The following is an 18,793-nucleotide window of genomic DNA, read 5'->3' as shown; positions in this document are numbered from 1 at the left end:
AACAGTATAACACATATCTGCAGTGTGATTGGAGTGCTAAAACATAATTACTAGACATTGCTTGTTCTAAAACAAAATTTTTAATAGAAGTACAGTATTTGTAATCCTCTGTAATACTGTAGAATAAGACAGATACTGTAAAACCGCAATCATAAAGAGTACTAAATTGTACAGCACAGCAGTAATGCAACTAGTAAACATAATTTATAAGTATATGGTAAAATGTTAGTGATGTAAAGAGGAAAACAATATTAAATCTCTTCCTCATTGCAAGGTTATGCCGGTGTCTCAATAGCATTACATCAATAGCAGTTGCTTCCTCTTGTTCCACACATGCTATTGCAACCTCAATTGTCTTGACTCCTTCACTATTTTATCTACTATATTTTTAGCCTCACTTGATATCTTCATTGGTGTGATCTTCATTCCTGTTCATCACCGCAATCATATTGGCAATGCTTCTTGCACATCTGCCTGCATACATTCTTTTATCCCAGGACAAGCAGGCAGCATATTCTTGACTGATGGGTGACGGCACCGACGGAGCCCCGGTACGGACAATTTTAGAGTGATTGCACTCTAAGAACTTGGAAAGTAGAGAATGACACGGTGAAAAAATTGGTCCCCGTCACCGCCCCGTCCCCGTCTCACCATCCCCGTCACCGCCCCGTCCCCGTCTCAACATCCCCGTCACCGCCCCGTCCCCGTCTCACCATCCTCTTCACCGCCCCGTCACCGCCACTGCCATCCCATTCACCGCCCCGTCACCGTCACTGCTGCATACATAAAAGCCTCAAACGGGTACGATTTTATATACTTTTCTAATATCTCCCCTATGTATCTGCCATTGCCCCCCCCCTGTGTCCATATTCCATCCACATGGCATGTCCCCTTTTTGTCTCTGTCCCTATGCCCCAATGCACATAATTTCCCCTCTTTCTGTTACCTTCCTGTGTCCAAATTTCCCCTATCTTCCTCTTCCATACCAGTGTGTCTCTTCTTTTCAACCCCATCTAGCTTTTTTCCCTCTTTCTTCCCCCCCCCTGCTTCTAGCATCTGGCTCACCTGCCTGTCCTTCCCTTTCTTTCCTGCTGTGGGTTTTTCTTTCCGTTTTCATCACCTTGGCCCAGAATCCTTTTCCCTTTCACTCCCTCCTTACAGTCTGAGCCGGGAACACTAGCGATCGCACGGTCCTCGCAGCCCCCACCCGCCTGCCCAATCGATCCTAGTGTTTAGCCAGCTCTCTCCCTTCTCCTCACCTTAATTTGCAGGCTTTCTTTTTCAGCGACCTGCACGCTTTCCCAAAGAGCCGCACACGCGCGGCTGCTCAGTGTTCAATCTTCTGCTCTGCTGCAACTTCCTGTTTCCGGTTGCGTCAGAGCAGAAGATCGAAACTGAGCAGCAGCGGGTGCGCGGCTCTCTGATAGCGTGCGGGTCGCCGAAAAAGAAAATCTACAAACTAAGGTGAGGAGAAGGGAGAGAGCTGGCTAAACACTAGAATCGATTGGGCAGGCGGGTGTGAGCTGCGGGGACCGTGCGATCCTTCATGCCTCACTGCGGGGACAAGACCCATTCACCGCCCCGCGGGCAGTGAATGGCCTTGTCCCCGTCGCCGCAGCGACTGCTAGTTTTCTTCCCCGTTTTCGGCGGTGACCCGCGGCTAAAATGCGGTGGCCGCGGGTAAACCGCCACCGTGTCATTCTCTATTGGAAAGTTCTAGCAGGCCTTGCCCCTTTCTAGCAGGAATCCCTGCCCCTTTTGATCTAGAGGAACTTCCTCTATGGCGTTCAGAAGGAGGAGGGATTGAACCTCCTGAAGAAGGAGTGAAACCTGAGGAGTATTCAAAGCAGACTCTCTTGGCAGACTTTGGGCAGGAAGTGTCTGAAAGTTGAGAGAGTAGCCGTGGCGGATGATGTTGAGGACCCACTGATCCGAGGTGATGGTTTTCCCCAACGGCTTATGAAAAGAGTAAGGCGTCCTCCTATGGGCTGCGGAAGGTGGGTGGCAGGATGGAGACTGGCTATGTCCTGGAGAACCAAGTCAAAAGGGTTGAGTGGATTTTTGTGAAGGGGGAGGCTTCACCTGTTGTTGCTGCTGTGCTGGTCTAGCAGCTTGCCTCTGTTGTTGCCTCTGACGCCTGGGTTGCTGCGGGGCCTGTGGTAAAGGACGAGCCACAAATCTACGCTGGTAGGCCGACTGTTGGCGAAAAGGCCTGGTAGGTGGGGTTTTCTTTTTCGTTTTAAGGAGAGTGTCCCACCGAGTCTCATGAGCTGAGAGCTTTTGGGTAGTGGAGTCCATGGATTCTCCAAACAGCTCATCCCCCAAGCAAGGTGCATTGACCAGGCGATCTTGGTGATTGACATCGAGTTCTGAAACTCTAAGCCAGGCCAGTCACCGCATGGCCACTGACATAGCCGTGGCCCTAGAGGTCAGCTCAAAGGTATCATAGATTGATCTGACCATGAACTTACGAAGTTGTAAGAGCGATGAAGAAGTGCCGAAGTTTGCACCGCCTGGTGTAAAGACCTCGGTTCCGGAGCTAAAACTGGCATGGATACCGAGGAAGCTGTTTGTACCGGTACCGACAAAGTGGATGCCGATAAAAGAGGCTGTTCCACTGCCGGTACCGGTAGCTCAGACCGGACCGGGACTGGAAGGCTCGGTGTCAGAAGAGCAGGCAGTAGCTGCTGCAATTGCTCTTTCAGCTGTACTTGCAGGACGGCGGCAATTCGCTCGTCCAGCGAAGGCACCGGTACCGCTTTTTTCTTCTGCGGTACCTTTGGTGCTGCTCTCACTCCGAAGAGGAACCCGAGGTCGAAGGGCTAACCTCAATCGGAGCGGAGCGCTTCCGCGGGCGCCTCGAGGTCGGCAGGATTGGGCTCGCTGCCACTGAGACCGGAGGATGCTCCAGCGGGGAAGGCTTCTTAGCCGGCTTACCTGAGGGATGCGACGCTGGCACGGTGTCGCGCGGCGTCGATGAGGTAGGTGCCGACTGTGTCGGGGCCGAAGTCGGGACCGGTGCCGCCGATTCCGACATCTCGGTACCAAATAAAAGTTGCTGTTGGATCTGGCGGTTTTTTAACGATCTCTTTTTTAGAGTAGCACAGCGGGTGCAGGTGGACGCCCGATGGTCAGGACCCAGGCACTGTAAGCACCAGTTGTGCAGGTCAGTGAGGGAAATGGGCCTTGCGCACCGCTGGCACTTCTTAAAACCGGGTTGGGGGGGCATGTACGTGAAAACGGCTTCTGCCAAATCGAAGGCCGAGGCCTCGATGGTGGCAGCAGGCCCCGCCGGGGCGAACCCGAAAAAGAGAGGAAAAAAAAAGAAAATTATTATTATTTTTTTTTTATTATTAAAAAAAGAAAAGAAAAAAGGGAAATACAAATTCCGAAAAGGTTTACGCGAGCGGGAAGGCGAATGAGAAAAAAAAAAATTTTCAACAGCCGTTGAAAGTGCGTCTTCTTAGCTCCGCGGAAACTAAGAAACTGGGGACCGCGCGCCTCTGTCGGGCGGGAAGGCACTCGCGCGTGCGCGGTGCGGCCTGCTAGAACTTTCCAAGTTCTTAGAGTGCAATCACTCTAAAATTGTCTGTACCGGGGCTCCGTCGGTGCCGTCACCCATCAGTCAAGAATATCTGCCTGCTGTCCCTGGATAACACCTGTTACGGTAAGTAACTGTGCTGAATGGCATTTTCACAACCTGGCATTTCCTGTAACAAAGGAACGAGATCTTTCTTGGTTGCTCTGTGTTCAGCATCATTTTCCTTGTTAATTTTCATTCTCGGGAAGCAACCTTCTTCATGAGTTTGACCCATGACTGAGCGATTGGCTTTCCTTTCCCTTCATCCAAGGCACAAGCAAGTGTAAGAAACTTACGACAATATTTTTTTTCTTTTAAGGTTTCCAGTATGCCCTGGTTCATTGGCTGACATGATGTGATATTGAAAGGCAGAAAAAGCTCTCTGTCAGCACTTCAGTTTGTCTTCGTGAGAACATAAGATTTGCCACTGCTGGGTCAGACCAGTGGTCCATCGTGCCCAGCAGTCCGTTCACGCAGTGGCCCTTAGGTCAAAGACTAGTGCCCTATTTGAGTCTAGCCTTACTTGTGTATGTTCTGTTCCAGTATGAACTTATCCAATCTTGTCTTGAATCCCTGAAGGGTGCTTTCCCCTATAACAGCCTCCAGAAGAGCGTTCCATATTTCTACCACTCTCTGCCCGAAAAAGGAACTTCCTTACGTTTTTACGGAATCTTTTCCCTTCTAACTTTAGTGAGAGCCCTCTCGTTCTCTTCACCTTGGAGAGGGTGAACAATCTCTTTCTCTTCTAAGTCAATTCCCTTCAATATGTTGAATGTTTTGATCATGTCCCCTCTGTCTTCTCTTTTCAAGGGAAAAGAGGCCTAGTTTCTTTTAGCCTCTCATTGTACGGCAACTCCCCCAGTCCCTTAATCATTTTTGTCGCTCTTTGGACGCTTTTGAGTAGTACTATGTCCTTTTTCATGAACAGTGACCAGTGTTGGACACAGTATTCCAGGTAGAGGCGAACCATGGCCCGGTATAACGGCATGATAACTTTTTCAGATCTGTTTGTGATCCCCTTCTTAATCATTCCTAGCATTCTGTTTGCCCTTTTCGCTGCCGCCACACGTTGCGTTGACGGTTTCATTGACTTGTCTACAAGTACTTCCAAGTCTCTTTCCCGGGGGCTCTCTCAGAGTATAGCACCGGACATCCTGTATTTGTGCATATGATTTTTGTTACCGACATGCATCACCTTGCACTTATCCATGTTGACCCTCATTTGCCATTTCGCGGCCCATTCCTCTAGCATATTTATGTCTCTTTGTAGGTCTTCACAATCCTGTTTCCTCACTACTCTGAATAACTTTGTATCGTCCACAAATTTAATCACCTCACTCGTCGTGCCAATTTCTAGGTTGTTTATAAATATTTTGAAGAGGATGGACCTGAGCAACGAACCCTGTGTCACTCTACTCGTGACGCTTTTCCAGTCCGAGTATTATTCATTCATCCCCACTCTCTGTTTCCTATCCGCCAACCAGTTTTTAATCCACATGAGTATATCACCCTCAATTTCCAAGGCTCGCAATTTGTCGAAGTAGACCTTCATGCGGAACCTTGTCGAACGCCTTCTGAAAATCTAGATATACGATATTGACTGGGTCACCCATGTCTATCTACCCATTTACTCCTTCAAAGAAGTGCAGTGTTTGTCAAGCAAGATCTTCCTTTGCTGAAGCCGTGCTGAATGGTCCTCATCATTTTGTGTCCATCAAGGTGATCAATGATGCTGTCCTTTATCAGTGCCTCTACCATCTTTCCCGGTACCGAAGTCAGACTCATTGGTCTGTTGTTTCCCGGATCTCCCTTCGAACCTTTCTTGAAGATTGGCGTAACATTTGCCACTTTCCAGTCTTCCAGAATCTTTCCTGATTTGATCGACAGATTGGCTGTTAGTTGGAGCAGTTCAGCTATAACTCCTTTCAGTTCCTTGATTACCCTCAGGTGGATGCCGTCCGGTCTCAGGGATTTATAATAATAATAATAATAATAACTTTATTTTTGTATACCGCCATACCCCGAAGAGTTCTAGGCGGTTCACATTAGTTAGACAGAGATTACAAGTGGTTACATATCAAATTGATCATAGAGTTGCGAACAACAAGGAGAGAAGGGAGACGGGGGAGAGGAATAGATCAGAAGGGGGGGGAGGAGGAGGATTGAAAAGGGGCATTAAGAGTCTTGGTCTCGGAATAGTTGAGTTTTGAGTAATTTTCTAAAGTTGAGGTAGTTGTAGGCCTTGAGGACCATTTGGGCTAGCCAAGGGTTTAGTTTGGCGGCTTGGAAGGCGTAGGTTTTGTCAAGGAATTTTTTTGAGTGGCATAGTTTTAAGGAGGGGAAGGCGAAGAGTTGAATTTTACGGGAGTTCTTATAGTTGTGGTTAAGGGTGAAGTGAGGGGATAAACCAAATATTGTTTTGTAGCAAAAACAGGCGAATTTGAATATGATTCTGGATTCTAGTGGGAGCCAGTGGAGTTTGTGGTAGAAAGGGGTGATATGGTCCCATTTTTTCAGGTCAAATATGAGGCGGACAGCGGTGTTCTGGATCATCCTTAGTCTCCTGATGGTTTTCTTTGTGTAGCTCAAGTAGATGATGTTGCAGTAGTCCAGTATGCTGAGGGTGGAGGATTGTACTAAGAGGCGGAATGAAGAGTCGTCAAAGTATTTTTTTATGGTGCGGAGTTTCCATAGTATCGAGATATTTTTCCTGACTGTGATATCAGTGTGTTTCTCGAGGGATAGATGTTTGTCCAGTATTACACCCAGTACTTTTAAGGTTTGTTAGAGGGGGAATGTGGATCCTTTTACTTGAATTGTGGTGTCTTTGATTTTGTCTTTGGGGGTTGCTAGGAAGAATTTTGTTTTGTCTGGGTTTAGTTTTAGTCTGTAGGATAGCATCCAGAGTTCTATCTGACTAAGTATGCTTGTGAGGGAGTTAAGGAGTTCTTGAGTGAAACTGGTTAGAGCAGGGGTGTCAAAGTCCCTCCTAGAGGGCCACAATCCAGTCGGGTTTTCAGGATTTCCCCAATGAATATGCATGAGATCTATTAGCATACAATGAAAGCAGTGCATGCAAATAGATCTCATGCATATTCATTGGGGAAATCCTGAAAACCCGACTGGATTGCGGCCCTCGAGGAGGGACTTTGACACCCCTGGGTTAGAGGGATGACTATGGTAATGTCATCTGCGTAGATAAAGAATTTTAGCTTGAGGCTTTGCAGGAGGTTTCCTAGGGAGGTGAGGTAGATATTGAACAGGGTGGGGGACAGGGGGTTGCCCTGTGGCACACCGCAGGAGTTTTCCCAGGAGTAGGAGAGAGAATCGTTTTTAAATACCCTGTAAGATCTGTTCCGTAGGAACCCGTTGAACCAGTTAAGGACCTGGCCGGAGATGCCAATGTAGGCAAGGCAGTCTAGGAGAATGTCGTGGTCGACTAGATCGAAAGCACTGCTCAGGTCCAGTTGTAAAATCAGGGCACTGGATCCCAGGCTGAAGAGTGTGTGTATGTGATCTAGGAGGGAGGCTATGATGGTTTCGGTGCTGTGATTGAAGCGAAAGCCTGATTGGTTGTCATTTAGGATATCAAATTTTTCTAGGTATGTGGTAAGTTCGGCGTTTACCACCTCTTCTGCTATTTTGGTGAATAGCGGGATACTAGTGATAGGTCTGTAGTTGGATGGGGTGCTAGATGGTTCTTTCTTGTTTTTTATGATAGGAGTTATTGAAATGTGGCCTTGTTCTGCTGGGGAACTGCCAGTGGTTAGTAATAGGTTTACCCATGCTAACATATTGGCTTTAAAATGGATTGGAGCAGTTTTCATAATAATGTTGGGGGGGCAGGTATTGTTTTTAAGCCTATCAATCTGCTACATACCTCTTCTAGACTGACCGTTGTCCCTGTCAGTTTCCTGTCTTCATTTCCTGTGTATAGTCTGTTGGCTTTTGATGTATTGGATATATCCTCTTCGGTTAATACAGACGCAAAAAATGTGTTCAGTTTGTTGGCGATGGCTTTGTCCTCCTTTAGTACTCCCTTTATTCCCTGGTCATCTAACGGCCCCACTGCTTCCTTCGCGGGTTGTTTTCCCCTTAATATATCGAAAGAACGGCTTAAAGTTTTTGGCCTCCTTGGCTATTTTTTCTTCGTAGACTCTTTTGACATGAGAGATTGAATTATTCAAGGGAAGGATTGCTTTCCTAGGCAGGTTTATCATTTTCAAGAAATTTTCTACCGATGAAACAAATGCAAAATGTCTTTGTCTATCCCCTGGTGGTTCTTGGATACTAGAAGTGCAGTGGAGATGTTTTTAAGCCCCTAGGATATTTTTTAAATTTCCAAATAGTTAATGTCAATTTGTTTACCAGTTGCACTGTTTACAGGTTACTCTTCTCTATGGCCAACTCCAGACTCTGTCCCTTCTACTTTTGTTGCACTGTAAGCCTGGAACAAACTGCCTGACTTGGTAGGTCAAGCTCTGTCTCTGGCAATATTTAAATCTGTGCTCAAAGCCTACTTTGAAGCTTCTTTCAGTTTCTAACTGCATCCCACCTGTTAAGCCACCATAAGTTTATCATTCATTCCCTCTGTAATTCCCCACCTGAACACTGTGTATAGATGAACCTTTTTGTCCAGTTTGTCTGTCATAACTAGATTGTAAGCACTTTTGAGCAGAGACTCTTCCATGTTTTGGTGTACAGCGCTGATTATGCCTAGTGGCGCTATACTAGAAATAAGTAATAGTAATAGTCGCACTTTCTGTACTGTGTTTATAACCTGGAGTTAACTTGTATATCTGGTCCCTTGATATGCTTTCCTTTTTAATAAGATGCTGAAATTTTGATTTTGTGAGTAATTCCTCAGAATCCACCGACAGCTTTTCCCCAGCAATGTAGAGCTACTTTATTCCATATCTTTTCTTCCAATGGTCGATCAACCTGTGTCACAATGGTACTGTTTGCTATAAAAGCAGGTTTCCAGGAACAAAAAGATTCTTGGGTATGAAACATCCCTTTGTGCTACACCAGAAAATGGAAAGAGATGCCCTGCGCTTCTTAACAGATCTGAACCACAACACTGACAATTGCTCTTTGATCTTATTCTTAATTTTAAACTGGTTATAGGTTGTACTGTCTTATATCTATTCTCTAAACCAGTGTATCGCAAACTGTGTGCCGCGGCACACCAGTGTACCTCCTGAGATTTCTGGTGTACCCCGACACACTGGCAAGGAGGAGAGTCGTCCATGCTGGTTGCCTGCCTACAGGACGTGCCTCGCGAGAGGCACGTCCTGTAAGAAATCAGCCAGCATGGACGACTCTCCTCCTGGCTGGTGTCTCTCCTCTTGTCCCTGCACTTCCCGGATCCCTGTAACAGCAGGGTCACGGTAAGATGGACCTCCGTGCATGCGTGGACATTGATATGATGACGTCAAGCATGCGCATGACATCATCGCATCAACTTCTGGGTGCCTTCCTGCCGGGACACTGCATTTAGTGTGCCGCCGGCCAGAAAAGTTTGCGGGACACTGCTCTAAACTTTAATTCTTTCAGCATTTCTCCAGACCGATAGCTCATTGATAGGTAATAGCTCACCATAACCAGCAGGAAGTCTTTTCCTAATAGGTTCTACCTTTTTGCTACTTAACTACTGCTACTGCTAAATAATTCTGAACTGTTTGTGGTATTGCGGTATATAAAAATAAAGTTATTATTATTAAACTTTTGGCTGTAGTACAAGTGGGTAGTGCATTCCCCATTATACTCAGTCTGTTCTCAGTCTCCAGAAGGTGGGGTTGATAAGCTTATGCAGTCAAACTTTTATGTTTTATTTTGCTGGTCCTCTGCTTCAATCCCTGAATAGAGCAACAGCTGCTTTATCCACTACATTGGAACTATGTGCCGGTCTTTTCCTAATAGGTTCTACCTTTTTTTTGCCTTCCTTGTGTTTTCCTTTTTTTCTGACTAAATCATACAATTGGTAGGCAACTATCAGCTGTAAGGGAAGGTGAACAGGAATTTCTTTGTGTGTGTCCTTTTTGTGATCAGCTGGTATTTAGCCAAGATCTGTGTTCTCAATCTGTTCAGAGAGGCAGAAGAGAGACTGCCAGTATGTCCTCTTCATGGCAGTTGCTACTTAACTACTGCTACTGCTAAATAAGAAGTCCCATTCATACTGGTTTGCCATTCATTTCCATCAAAAGTATTCAGACTCTGGAGGAGAAGGCTAGTGTATACGGCAGTGTCCCTCAAACTTTTCCGGCTGGCGGCATGCTAAACTCAGTGCCTCAACCGTAAGGCACCCGGAAGTGTATGGGATGTCGACACGATGTGTGATATCATCATGTTGACGCATGTGCTGCAACTCTGGAACTGTCTCTTTGGTGGGGGATCCAGGAGGAGAGGAAGAGATACGTCGGCAAGGAGGAGAGTTGTCAGTGCTGGTTGACTACCTACAAGACGTGCCTCTCACTGCGAGAGGCACATCCTAGAAACAGCTGGCGCCGGTGCCGCTCTTCCTTACTGTCATCTCATCGGGGCACATCTGGAATCTGCTAGGGCACACTAGTGTGCTGTGGCACACAGTTTGTGATACACTGGTGCACAGTATATGTATGTGGGTATGGTGCAATCATTATTTCCTTGTCATCAACAGCAGATGAATCCAGAGACTACTGGGGATTACATCCATCAACCAGCAGGTGGAGATAGAGAGCACTGAGTTGTCCTCGGGTATATCATGGATGCACAGCCTCCTGGCCAACCAGTATACTCTATCTCCAGCAGGCTGATGGATAGGTTCCTCACAGCTCCTGAATTCTGGGGTCCGGGTTGGCCATTGCAGTATGGGTGAGTGTGGTGCCATGGCGGCTGTGCTTTGCCAGAGTCCACTTGTTGCAGTTAGGTTGGGCAGCAGTGGGCGGTAGAAGGCCCTGAGGGCGGTTGGGCAGGCCCTTCCCTCCCGCCTCAGGGGATGGGGGGGCCGCTGCTGCAGCTTCCATCACTGCCGCCGCCAATCTTTTTCCTCTCGAAGGAGGGACGCTGCCTCCGGCAGTGCTGCCTTTGCTGCCTTGGACCGGCCAGCCCCAGTCGCCACCGCATGGGCGGTGGGTTGGCCTTGGCCGGGGCGCCATTTCGCTTATGACCTGAGTGTACCTAGTTTAGTCCCGGCCGGCTGTGGTTAGGTTAGTTGCGGGCTATTTTGCAGCTCTTTCTCTCTTGCTCAGAATTTGTTCTTTCCAGAGTGGACTAGAAGTTGAACAAGCTATCTCAGTGCCCTGAGGTTGCCACTGTATCTCCTTGTGACTCTGGGGAAGCCACTTGACACTTCATTGCTCGGGTACAGAATAGTGTCTGGCTACAAGGGGATGCCTTGCCTCTCCTCTGGCATTCTTATTGACTGTGGTCAGCAGTTTGCCTCCTATGGGAGCCCTAAGGACTTTGTTCTTTGTAAGGGCTTCAGTTAGATGGGGAGTCATCACTTGTCATGATAGGATGCTGCTTTGCACTCATACCATTCATGGAGGGGCACTGTATCTGTGAATTCTGCAGCGTGGTGCTCAGGTGAGGATTGCTCCTGCTCACATGTGCTATGGGGGTTAGCCTTTGTATGATCATGGGGTACATACTCTCTGGAATTTCGTATCTCCTTGGACGTGTACTGCAGGACAGGATTTGGGAATGGGGGATTTCACGTTAGCTTGTTTATTTCCCTCCCTACGTTTGGACTGCTTTAGAACATCCTACTAGTCTCTGGATTCATCTGCTGTTGATGACAAGGAAGGTAAAATTATGTCCTTACCAGATAATTTTCTTTCCTTTAGTCACAGCAGATGAATCCAGAGCCCCACCCTGTTGTGGGGTTTGTCGCTCTGAGGCTCGGTTTGGGCATGCTTTTCGGTTGAATTTGCATTCTCGATTTTAAAGCATCCATGGTTTGGGTACCACATGTGAGGGAGAGGAGTTTTATGTCTCTTATGTTTCATGCCTTTTATGTGCTTTATTTCAACCGCTCTGAGAAGACCTACACTGGTTGGCCAGGAGGCTGTGCATCCAAGATATACCTGAGGACAACTCAGTGCTCTCTATCTCCACCTGCTGGTTGATGAATGTAATCCCCACTAGTCTCTGGATTCATCTGCTGTGACTAAAGGAAATTATCAGGTAAGGACATAATTTTACCATCTTTTTAATCTTTCTATCTTGACTAGCTGTTTGCTCAACCAAACTAGGTTTCCATAGAACTAACCTATTTTTGATTATTCAAAACCATTTTTTTGTGAAATTCTGTTAATTTGAGTGGGTTTGTTTTACAGGGAACTGAACATGAAGACTACCTTGAAGTTTGTTCACTCATCATTTCATGGAGTTGGCCATGACTATGTGCAGTCAGCTTTCAAAGCTTTTGGTTTTCATGCACCTGTTCCAGTCCCTGAACAAATGCATCCAGATCCTAATTTTTCTACTGTAAAATGTCCAAATCCAGAGGAAGGCGAATCTGTACTGGTAATTAAAATATTTCAAACTTTCCATCTAGATTGGCTTCTTAGTGCTATCTTTTACTATGCCCTCTCTGGTTCAAAATTATGCTCTTTTCTAATAGTATATCTTTGACTATCTGATCTCAATATGGTAGTGGAGGCAGCAGTTCTGAATCACCTGCAATATGATGATTGTTTGTATTTTGTAAACTGCTTATCAACATTGGTGCCAAGTGCATTGTCACTACATCCAGAACATTGGGCATTGGGCTCCTTATAGAAGGCAGGACTCTACATTAGAGAATGATATGGGGACCAATTTGTCCCCATCCCCACAGGAAGTCAATTTCCCCATCCCATCCCCACGAGTTTTGTCACTGTCCCTGTCCCTGTCCCATTTCTGTAAGCTCTGCCTTATGATTTTAAAGTGTTTGAGACTTGTGCAGATGAGGACAGAGATTGCAGGAATGGGGTAGGGACAGGAAAAGAACTTGTGGGGACGGGAAAATGAGTGGGATGGGGGAAATTTGTCCCTGTATCATTCTCTACTCTACATCATTGTCATATGTAATGTAATGTAATTTATTTCTTATATACCGCTACATCCGTTAGGTTCTAAGCGGTTTGAAGAAAATATACATTAAGATTATAAATGAGAAGTAAGAAGGTACTTAAAAATTCCCTTACTGTCCCGAAGGCTCACAATCTAACTAAAGTACCTGGAAATTAATAAAGAAGAGAAAATAAAGATGGTTGAAAAAAGAAAAATTCTATGTGAACTTATAGGATGGAAATTAAACTGACAGTGAAGAACTGTATGAAAAATACATATGGAAAGCAGTTAGAGAGGGTAGGTTACAATCTATTGATGGTATTTGTTTAATTGGAAGGTGTTAAGGTGGGTAATTTGGGGGAAGGTTATCTGAAGGTAGGTGAATCTTCTGGAGGTAAAAGAGGAGGGGTTAAGATATTTGGATGAATTTTTTGAAAAGCAGGGTTTTGATTTCTTTTCTGAATGTTTTGAGGTTGTCTGATATTGTCATAAGATTGGAGATGGAATGGTTGATTTTTGCTGCTTGTGTTGCCAGAAGGTTGTCAAACATTTTCTTGCGATGTGTGCCTTTGAGTGGAGGGAAGGCGAAAGGGTTCGAGGTTCTTCTGTGTCTTGAGGTGGAGATTTGGTTTAAGCGGTTGTTTAGATAGGAGGGGGAAGAGCCGTGTAATGCTTTGAATATCAGGCAGTAGAATTTGAATTGGATTCGTGCTTGTATGGGTAGCCAGTGAGAGTCTAAGAAGGCAGTTGTTATGTGATCATATTTTTTGAGTGAGTAGATCAATCTGAGGGCGGTGTTTTGTATGGTCTGGAGTTGTTTTATCATAGTGGCTGGACAAGGAAGATATAGGGAGTTGCAATAATCCAGCAGACCTAAGACTAGGGATTGGACGATTAGTCTAAATTGTGCTTGGTCAAAGAATTTTCTGATTTTACGGAGATTTCTCATGGTTAGAAAAGCTTTCTGGGTTGTTTTGTTGATCTGGGGCTGCATTGTGCAACATCTGTCTATCGTAACTCCTAGGAGTTTTAGTTCGGGTTGTATTGGGTATTTGGTATTTTTGATTTTCAGTTCAGTGATGGTAGGAGTTTGGGCTTTTTCGAGCAAAAGGAATTTTGTTTTTTCAGAATTTAGTTTTAGTTTGTGATCCATCATCCATTTTTCTACTGTGTCTAAGGTTGTTTCTAGCTTTGTTGTGGTGGTGGTTTCTGATGGGTCGAAGGGGAGGATTATGGTGATGTCATCAGCATAGCTGAAAGATGTGACATCTAGGGTATCTAAAGTGGCTCCTAGGGAGGAGATAAAGAGGTTGAAGAGCGTAGGTGAGAGAGGTGATCCTTGTGGAACTCCGCAGGGATTTGTCCATGGTTCTGATTTTATATCATTGTATTTTACCCTGTAGGTTCTAGATTTGAGGAACCCCTGAAACCATTTGTAGACCTTGCCTGAGATTCCTATGGCGTCGAGAATTTGTAGTAGTAAGGTGTGGTCAACTAGGTCAAATGCTGCGGAGAGGTCTAATTGTATAAATATCATTTTTTTACCTTTACTGATGTGTTGTCGGGCTGTATCTAGTAATGTGACAAGTAGTGTTTCTGTGCTATGGTTAGTTCGGAATCCTGATTGTGAGGGGTGGAGTAGGTTATGTTTTTCTAGATATTCGGTGAGGTATTGTGCCACTAGGCCTTCTATTATTTTAACATACAATGGTATTGAAGCGATAGGTCTGTAGTTGGAGGGGCTATCTATTGGGCCTTTGTGATCCTTTATGATTGGAGTGATAAAGATCTCTCCTAGGTCCTGTGGGAATTGGCCTTCTGTCAATGTGGTTTGAATCCATAGCATGAAGTTGGTTTTGAATGTAGTGGAGGCGTTTGATAATATGTAGGTGGGGCAATTATTTAGGTCACTGGAAGCATGGCTGTATTTATTGTAGAGTCGGTTCATATCCGACCAGACTAGAATTGGGAAATCGGACCAGCTTCTGTCTGCTACGATGGCTTCGCTAGTTGATGGGTTTGTTGTTATCTTTTCTAGATGGGTGTGTGTGTTGATGAATGTAGATCTGATATTGGTGATCTTGTTTTTGAAATGGTCTGCTAGGTGGATGGCTGTTGGTGGGTTGATACCTTGGGTGGAGAGGTAAGTTTTGGTATCTGTGAGGTTCTTTACTAGATTAAATAGCTTTTTTGTGTCTGGGGTTTTTTTGCCTATCATTTTGGAGTAGTAGGCTTTTCGTTTTTCCTTGAGTTTGGTTTTGTATTGATTAATTTGGTATCTCCATGCAGTTTTAGTGTGTTCTAAACTCTTGTTTTTTTTCCAGACTCTTTCTAGTTGTCTGCAGAGCTTTTTAGATTGGAGAAGTTCGGTGTCGAACCATTTATCAGAAGGTCTGCATATTTTGAATTTTAGTTTTTCTGGGGCTAGCTCATTTAGAATGGTTTCGCTTATGGATCTCCATTGGGATATAAATTCGTTGGGAGCTATGTTGGTGGTGGCGTGGTCTGCTTTATCCCAGAATATGGAGGGTTCGATTTTTTGGCGTGTTTTGAAGGAGGTTTTTATTGGAGGTTGTTTGTTAATGCTTTGAGGCCAGTTGATGTCAAAGGTGTATTTATAGTGATCTGACCAAAGGGAGGGGTGCCATGCCCCATTAGAGATATTGATTTTGGGTTTGTGAGGATGTTGGGTCATATAAGCAGCAAGATCTAATTGGTGTCCTTTTTCGTGTGTGGATTGGGGATTGAGGATCTGGTAGTTTAGTGCATTGAGATATGAGAGTAAATTTATTACTTGTTTTGAGGTGTGATCTTCTAGATGGAGGTTTATGTCTCCTAGGAGAAGGTTATGAGGTGATGTTAGGGAGTTCTGGTAAATAAATTCTTCAAGCGCTTGTTTGTTGTCATTCCATTTTCTTGGTGTTGAGTAACAGAGGATGCATGTTAGAGTTTCTATGAGAGAATCTTCGGATAGTTGACAGGCTAGGAGATCTAGGTGGGGAGTGGAGTGTTTGTCTAGGGTCTTTATATTGATGTTGTTTTTGAGTATGATGGCTAGGCCTCCACCACGTTTTTTTTTCCTGCAGATTAATTCAATTTTATAACCCATTGGGCAGAGTTCTGTGATGGAGGGATCGGATTCTGAGGTTAACCAGGTTTCGGATAGGAATAAGCAGCTTAGTTGTTTTTTAATTATCCAGTCCTTAATAAGGTCTGCTTTTGTGCTTATTGATCTGATGTTCATATATGCACAGGATAATGTAGTGTTAAGTGTTTGGGGAGTGGGTGAGCAGTTTGGGTGGAGGAGATTTTCTTTGGTTAGTGGGTGATAGTTGTGGTTTATCGATTTTGGTTTTAGGGTTGGTCTATTTCTCCAGTTGGTTGGTATGCTGATATGGTTGAGTGAGGAGCAGTCTATCAAGTTTCTGGGCGAGTATAGTTTTCTGGTAGGTGGAGGGAATCTATGGGATTTTGTTAAGGTTGGGATAGAGGATGTATGATATCCTTCTGCTTTTCTGTTGGTTAGGAGTAGGAAGAATATTAAATGTAGGAGTGTGATTGTAGATAAACTGGGAGGCATAGTGATTTTTGTTTAGGGAGTCAGAGAGTCTGGAGTTAGGTACTTGGTGTGCGGCTATCAATATTATGTAGGGTATTGCTGGTTCATGGGGAGCTAATAGTGTTAAGTAGGATTAAGGAGATCTATCAATGGGATATAAGAGTATCGGCAGTAGCAATTTGTCTATGCTTGTCAGGTAGTTTTGGAGATAAACAGTACTATCAATTTAACAGGATCTATGAGGTTATGTAGAAATACAGTACTATCAGCTTGACAGGCTATATAAAGATATATGGTTATTTAGAGGATATCTAGTATTAATAGCTATCAGGCTCTAAGAGTGTATGTAGATTCTTTTGGAGATAAATAGTATTATCATTTATCAATCTATATGTAGAATTATAGGTTATTAAACAGTATTATCATTTATCAATCTATATGTAGAAATACAAGTTAGTTAAGTAATACTATCACTTATCTAGCTATATGAAGAAATACATCTAGTAATTGTATGTCTCTAATGGAAATATATGCTTAACAGTTATTTATGCAGGTTGGCAGTTTTATTTTCAAGTCTATGGGCTCCTGGTAGTAGCGGCTGGACCCGCTGCTGCTTAGGTGTATAAGCAATTGATTTCCCACTGCTGCTGATGTTTAAAGGCAGGCAGATTGATCTCTCCAACGGATTGCATGGGGAGGAGCTCACATGCCTAGCTGTATCGTGGTAAAGGGCTCCCGGTAGTGGTGGCTGGTCTTGCTGCTGCTTAGGTGTAAAAGCAGTTGATCTTCTTAGCGGATTGCAGGGGGGGAAGAGTTCACACTCTTGGTAGGATCGGGTCTGTAGGCTCTCGGTGGTTGTGGCTGGTCCTGTTGCTGCTTAGGTGTAAAAGCAGTTGATCTCCATTGCTGCTGATATTTAAAAGCAGGCAAATTGATCTCTCCAATGGATTGCAGGGGGAGGAGTTCACACCCCTGGCAGGATCGGGTCTGTGGGCTCTTGGTGGTAGTGGTAGGTCTTGCTGCTGCTTGGATGTAAAAGCAGTTGTTTTTCTACTGCTGCTGATATTTAAAGCAGGTAGATTGATCTCTTAAACGGGATATAGGGGGAGGAGCTCACATGCCTGGCTGGATCGGGGCAAGGGCTCATATTATAGGCAGCTGGTCTTGCTGCTACTTATGTGTTAAAGCAGTTGATCTTCCTAGCGGACTGCAGGAGGTGTGGAGCTCACATTCCTGTCATGATCTGGTCTATGGGCTCTTGGTAGTTGCGGTTGGTCCCAATGCTGCTTAAGTGTAAAAGCAGTTGTTCTCCCACTGCTGCCGATATTTAAAAGCAGGTAGATTGATCTATCCAATGGACTGCTGGGGGAAGATCTTATATGTCTGGCTGGATCGTGGTAAAGGGTTCCCGGTAGTGGCGGCTGGTCCTGTTGCTGCTTAGGTGTAAAAACAGTTGATCTTATCGGATTGTAGGGGGGGTGGATCTCACATTCCTGGCAGGTTCGGGTCTGTGGGTTCTTGGTGGTTGCGGATGGACCCGCTGCTGCTTAGGTGTAAAAGCAGTTGTTTTCCCAATGCTGCTGATATTTAAAAGCAGGCAGATTGATCTCTCCAACGAATTATATGGTGAAGAGCACACACGTCTGGCTGGATTGGGACAAAGGCTCTCGATAGTGGCGGCTGGTCTTGGTGCTGCTTAGGTGTAAAAGCAGTTGATCTCTTACTTCTTTTTTTTTTTTTTTTTTTTTAGTTCAAACTTTTTATTGAATTATTTTCAAGATTACATAAGGAAAACATAAATCCGCTGTATCAAAATATAACAATACAAGATATGTCAATTATAGGCACAATATATTAGGACCTCAAAATATCATATCGAACGGAATAAAGAGAAGAAAAAACAAATAAATAAATAAATAAATGAAATGAAATGAGATCTAATAAAATAAAATAGGTGAGAACATGAAAAAGGAAAGATGGGAAAATGGGAACAGAAATGAGCTATGATATGGTTACAGAAGCAACTTTATAGAACTTGTCAAGAAATTTCCAAGGTGAAACAGATTTGGTGCATGGCATGGTGGAAATATATCGTTTTTCAAATACATATTGTTCATGTCTATTATACAGACACAAAGAGTTCCACCAAAAAGTATAGTCCAAATGGGAGGCTGATTTCCAATTTCTGAGAATATGCATAAGGGCAATGACGAACATGGCATCAATCAATTTTGGAGGACATTCCGAATTGGTAAAACAAGGATGTTGAGAGCGAAGCATAATAATATCAAGTGAAATGACAGATTGACTAGAAGTAATATTTTTGATAGTCGTCCAGACACTAGACCAAAAAGGATGTATTTGTGGACATTGGAATAGCATATGGCTCAAGGATCCATCCGAACTCTGGCAATGCCAACAAGAAGGGTCCGGTCTCAGTTTAGCTTTCCACATTCGATGAGGTGTCCATAGGGCTTGCCACATAACAAAGTACATCGATTGAGAAATTCTAGATGACATTAAAGGTCTATTAGTTTTAGTCCAATAAGTATTCCAATTAATGTCAGTGAATGAGGAAGGGAGCATCTGATGCCATTGAATCATATCTTGTGTTGATC

At 44.4% G+C, this 18,793-nt stretch overlaps 1 protein-coding gene across 1 annotated transcript in view; it reads left to right on the top strand.

Moving 5' to 3' along the window:
* Window positions 1-18,793, top strand: part of PGM2L1 (phosphoglucomutase 2 like 1) — a 148,223-nt gene that overhangs the window by 52,714 nt on the left and 76,716 nt on the right. The window contains 1 exon segment of the mRNA XM_033948576.1: window positions 11,899-12,088. Coding sequence (XP_033804467.1) covers window positions 11,899-12,088 — 190 coding nt within the window.

Source organism: Geotrypetes seraphini, chromosome 6 (assembly GCF_902459505.1).
Source record: "Geotrypetes seraphini chromosome 6, aGeoSer1.1, whole genome shotgun sequence".
In the NCBI taxonomy this organism is placed as follows: Eukaryota; Metazoa; Chordata; class Amphibia; order Gymnophiona; family Dermophiidae; genus Geotrypetes; species Geotrypetes seraphini.
The sequence above is the reverse complement of the archived record's forward strand: the minus strand, read 5'-3'. Positions and strand labels throughout refer to the sequence as shown.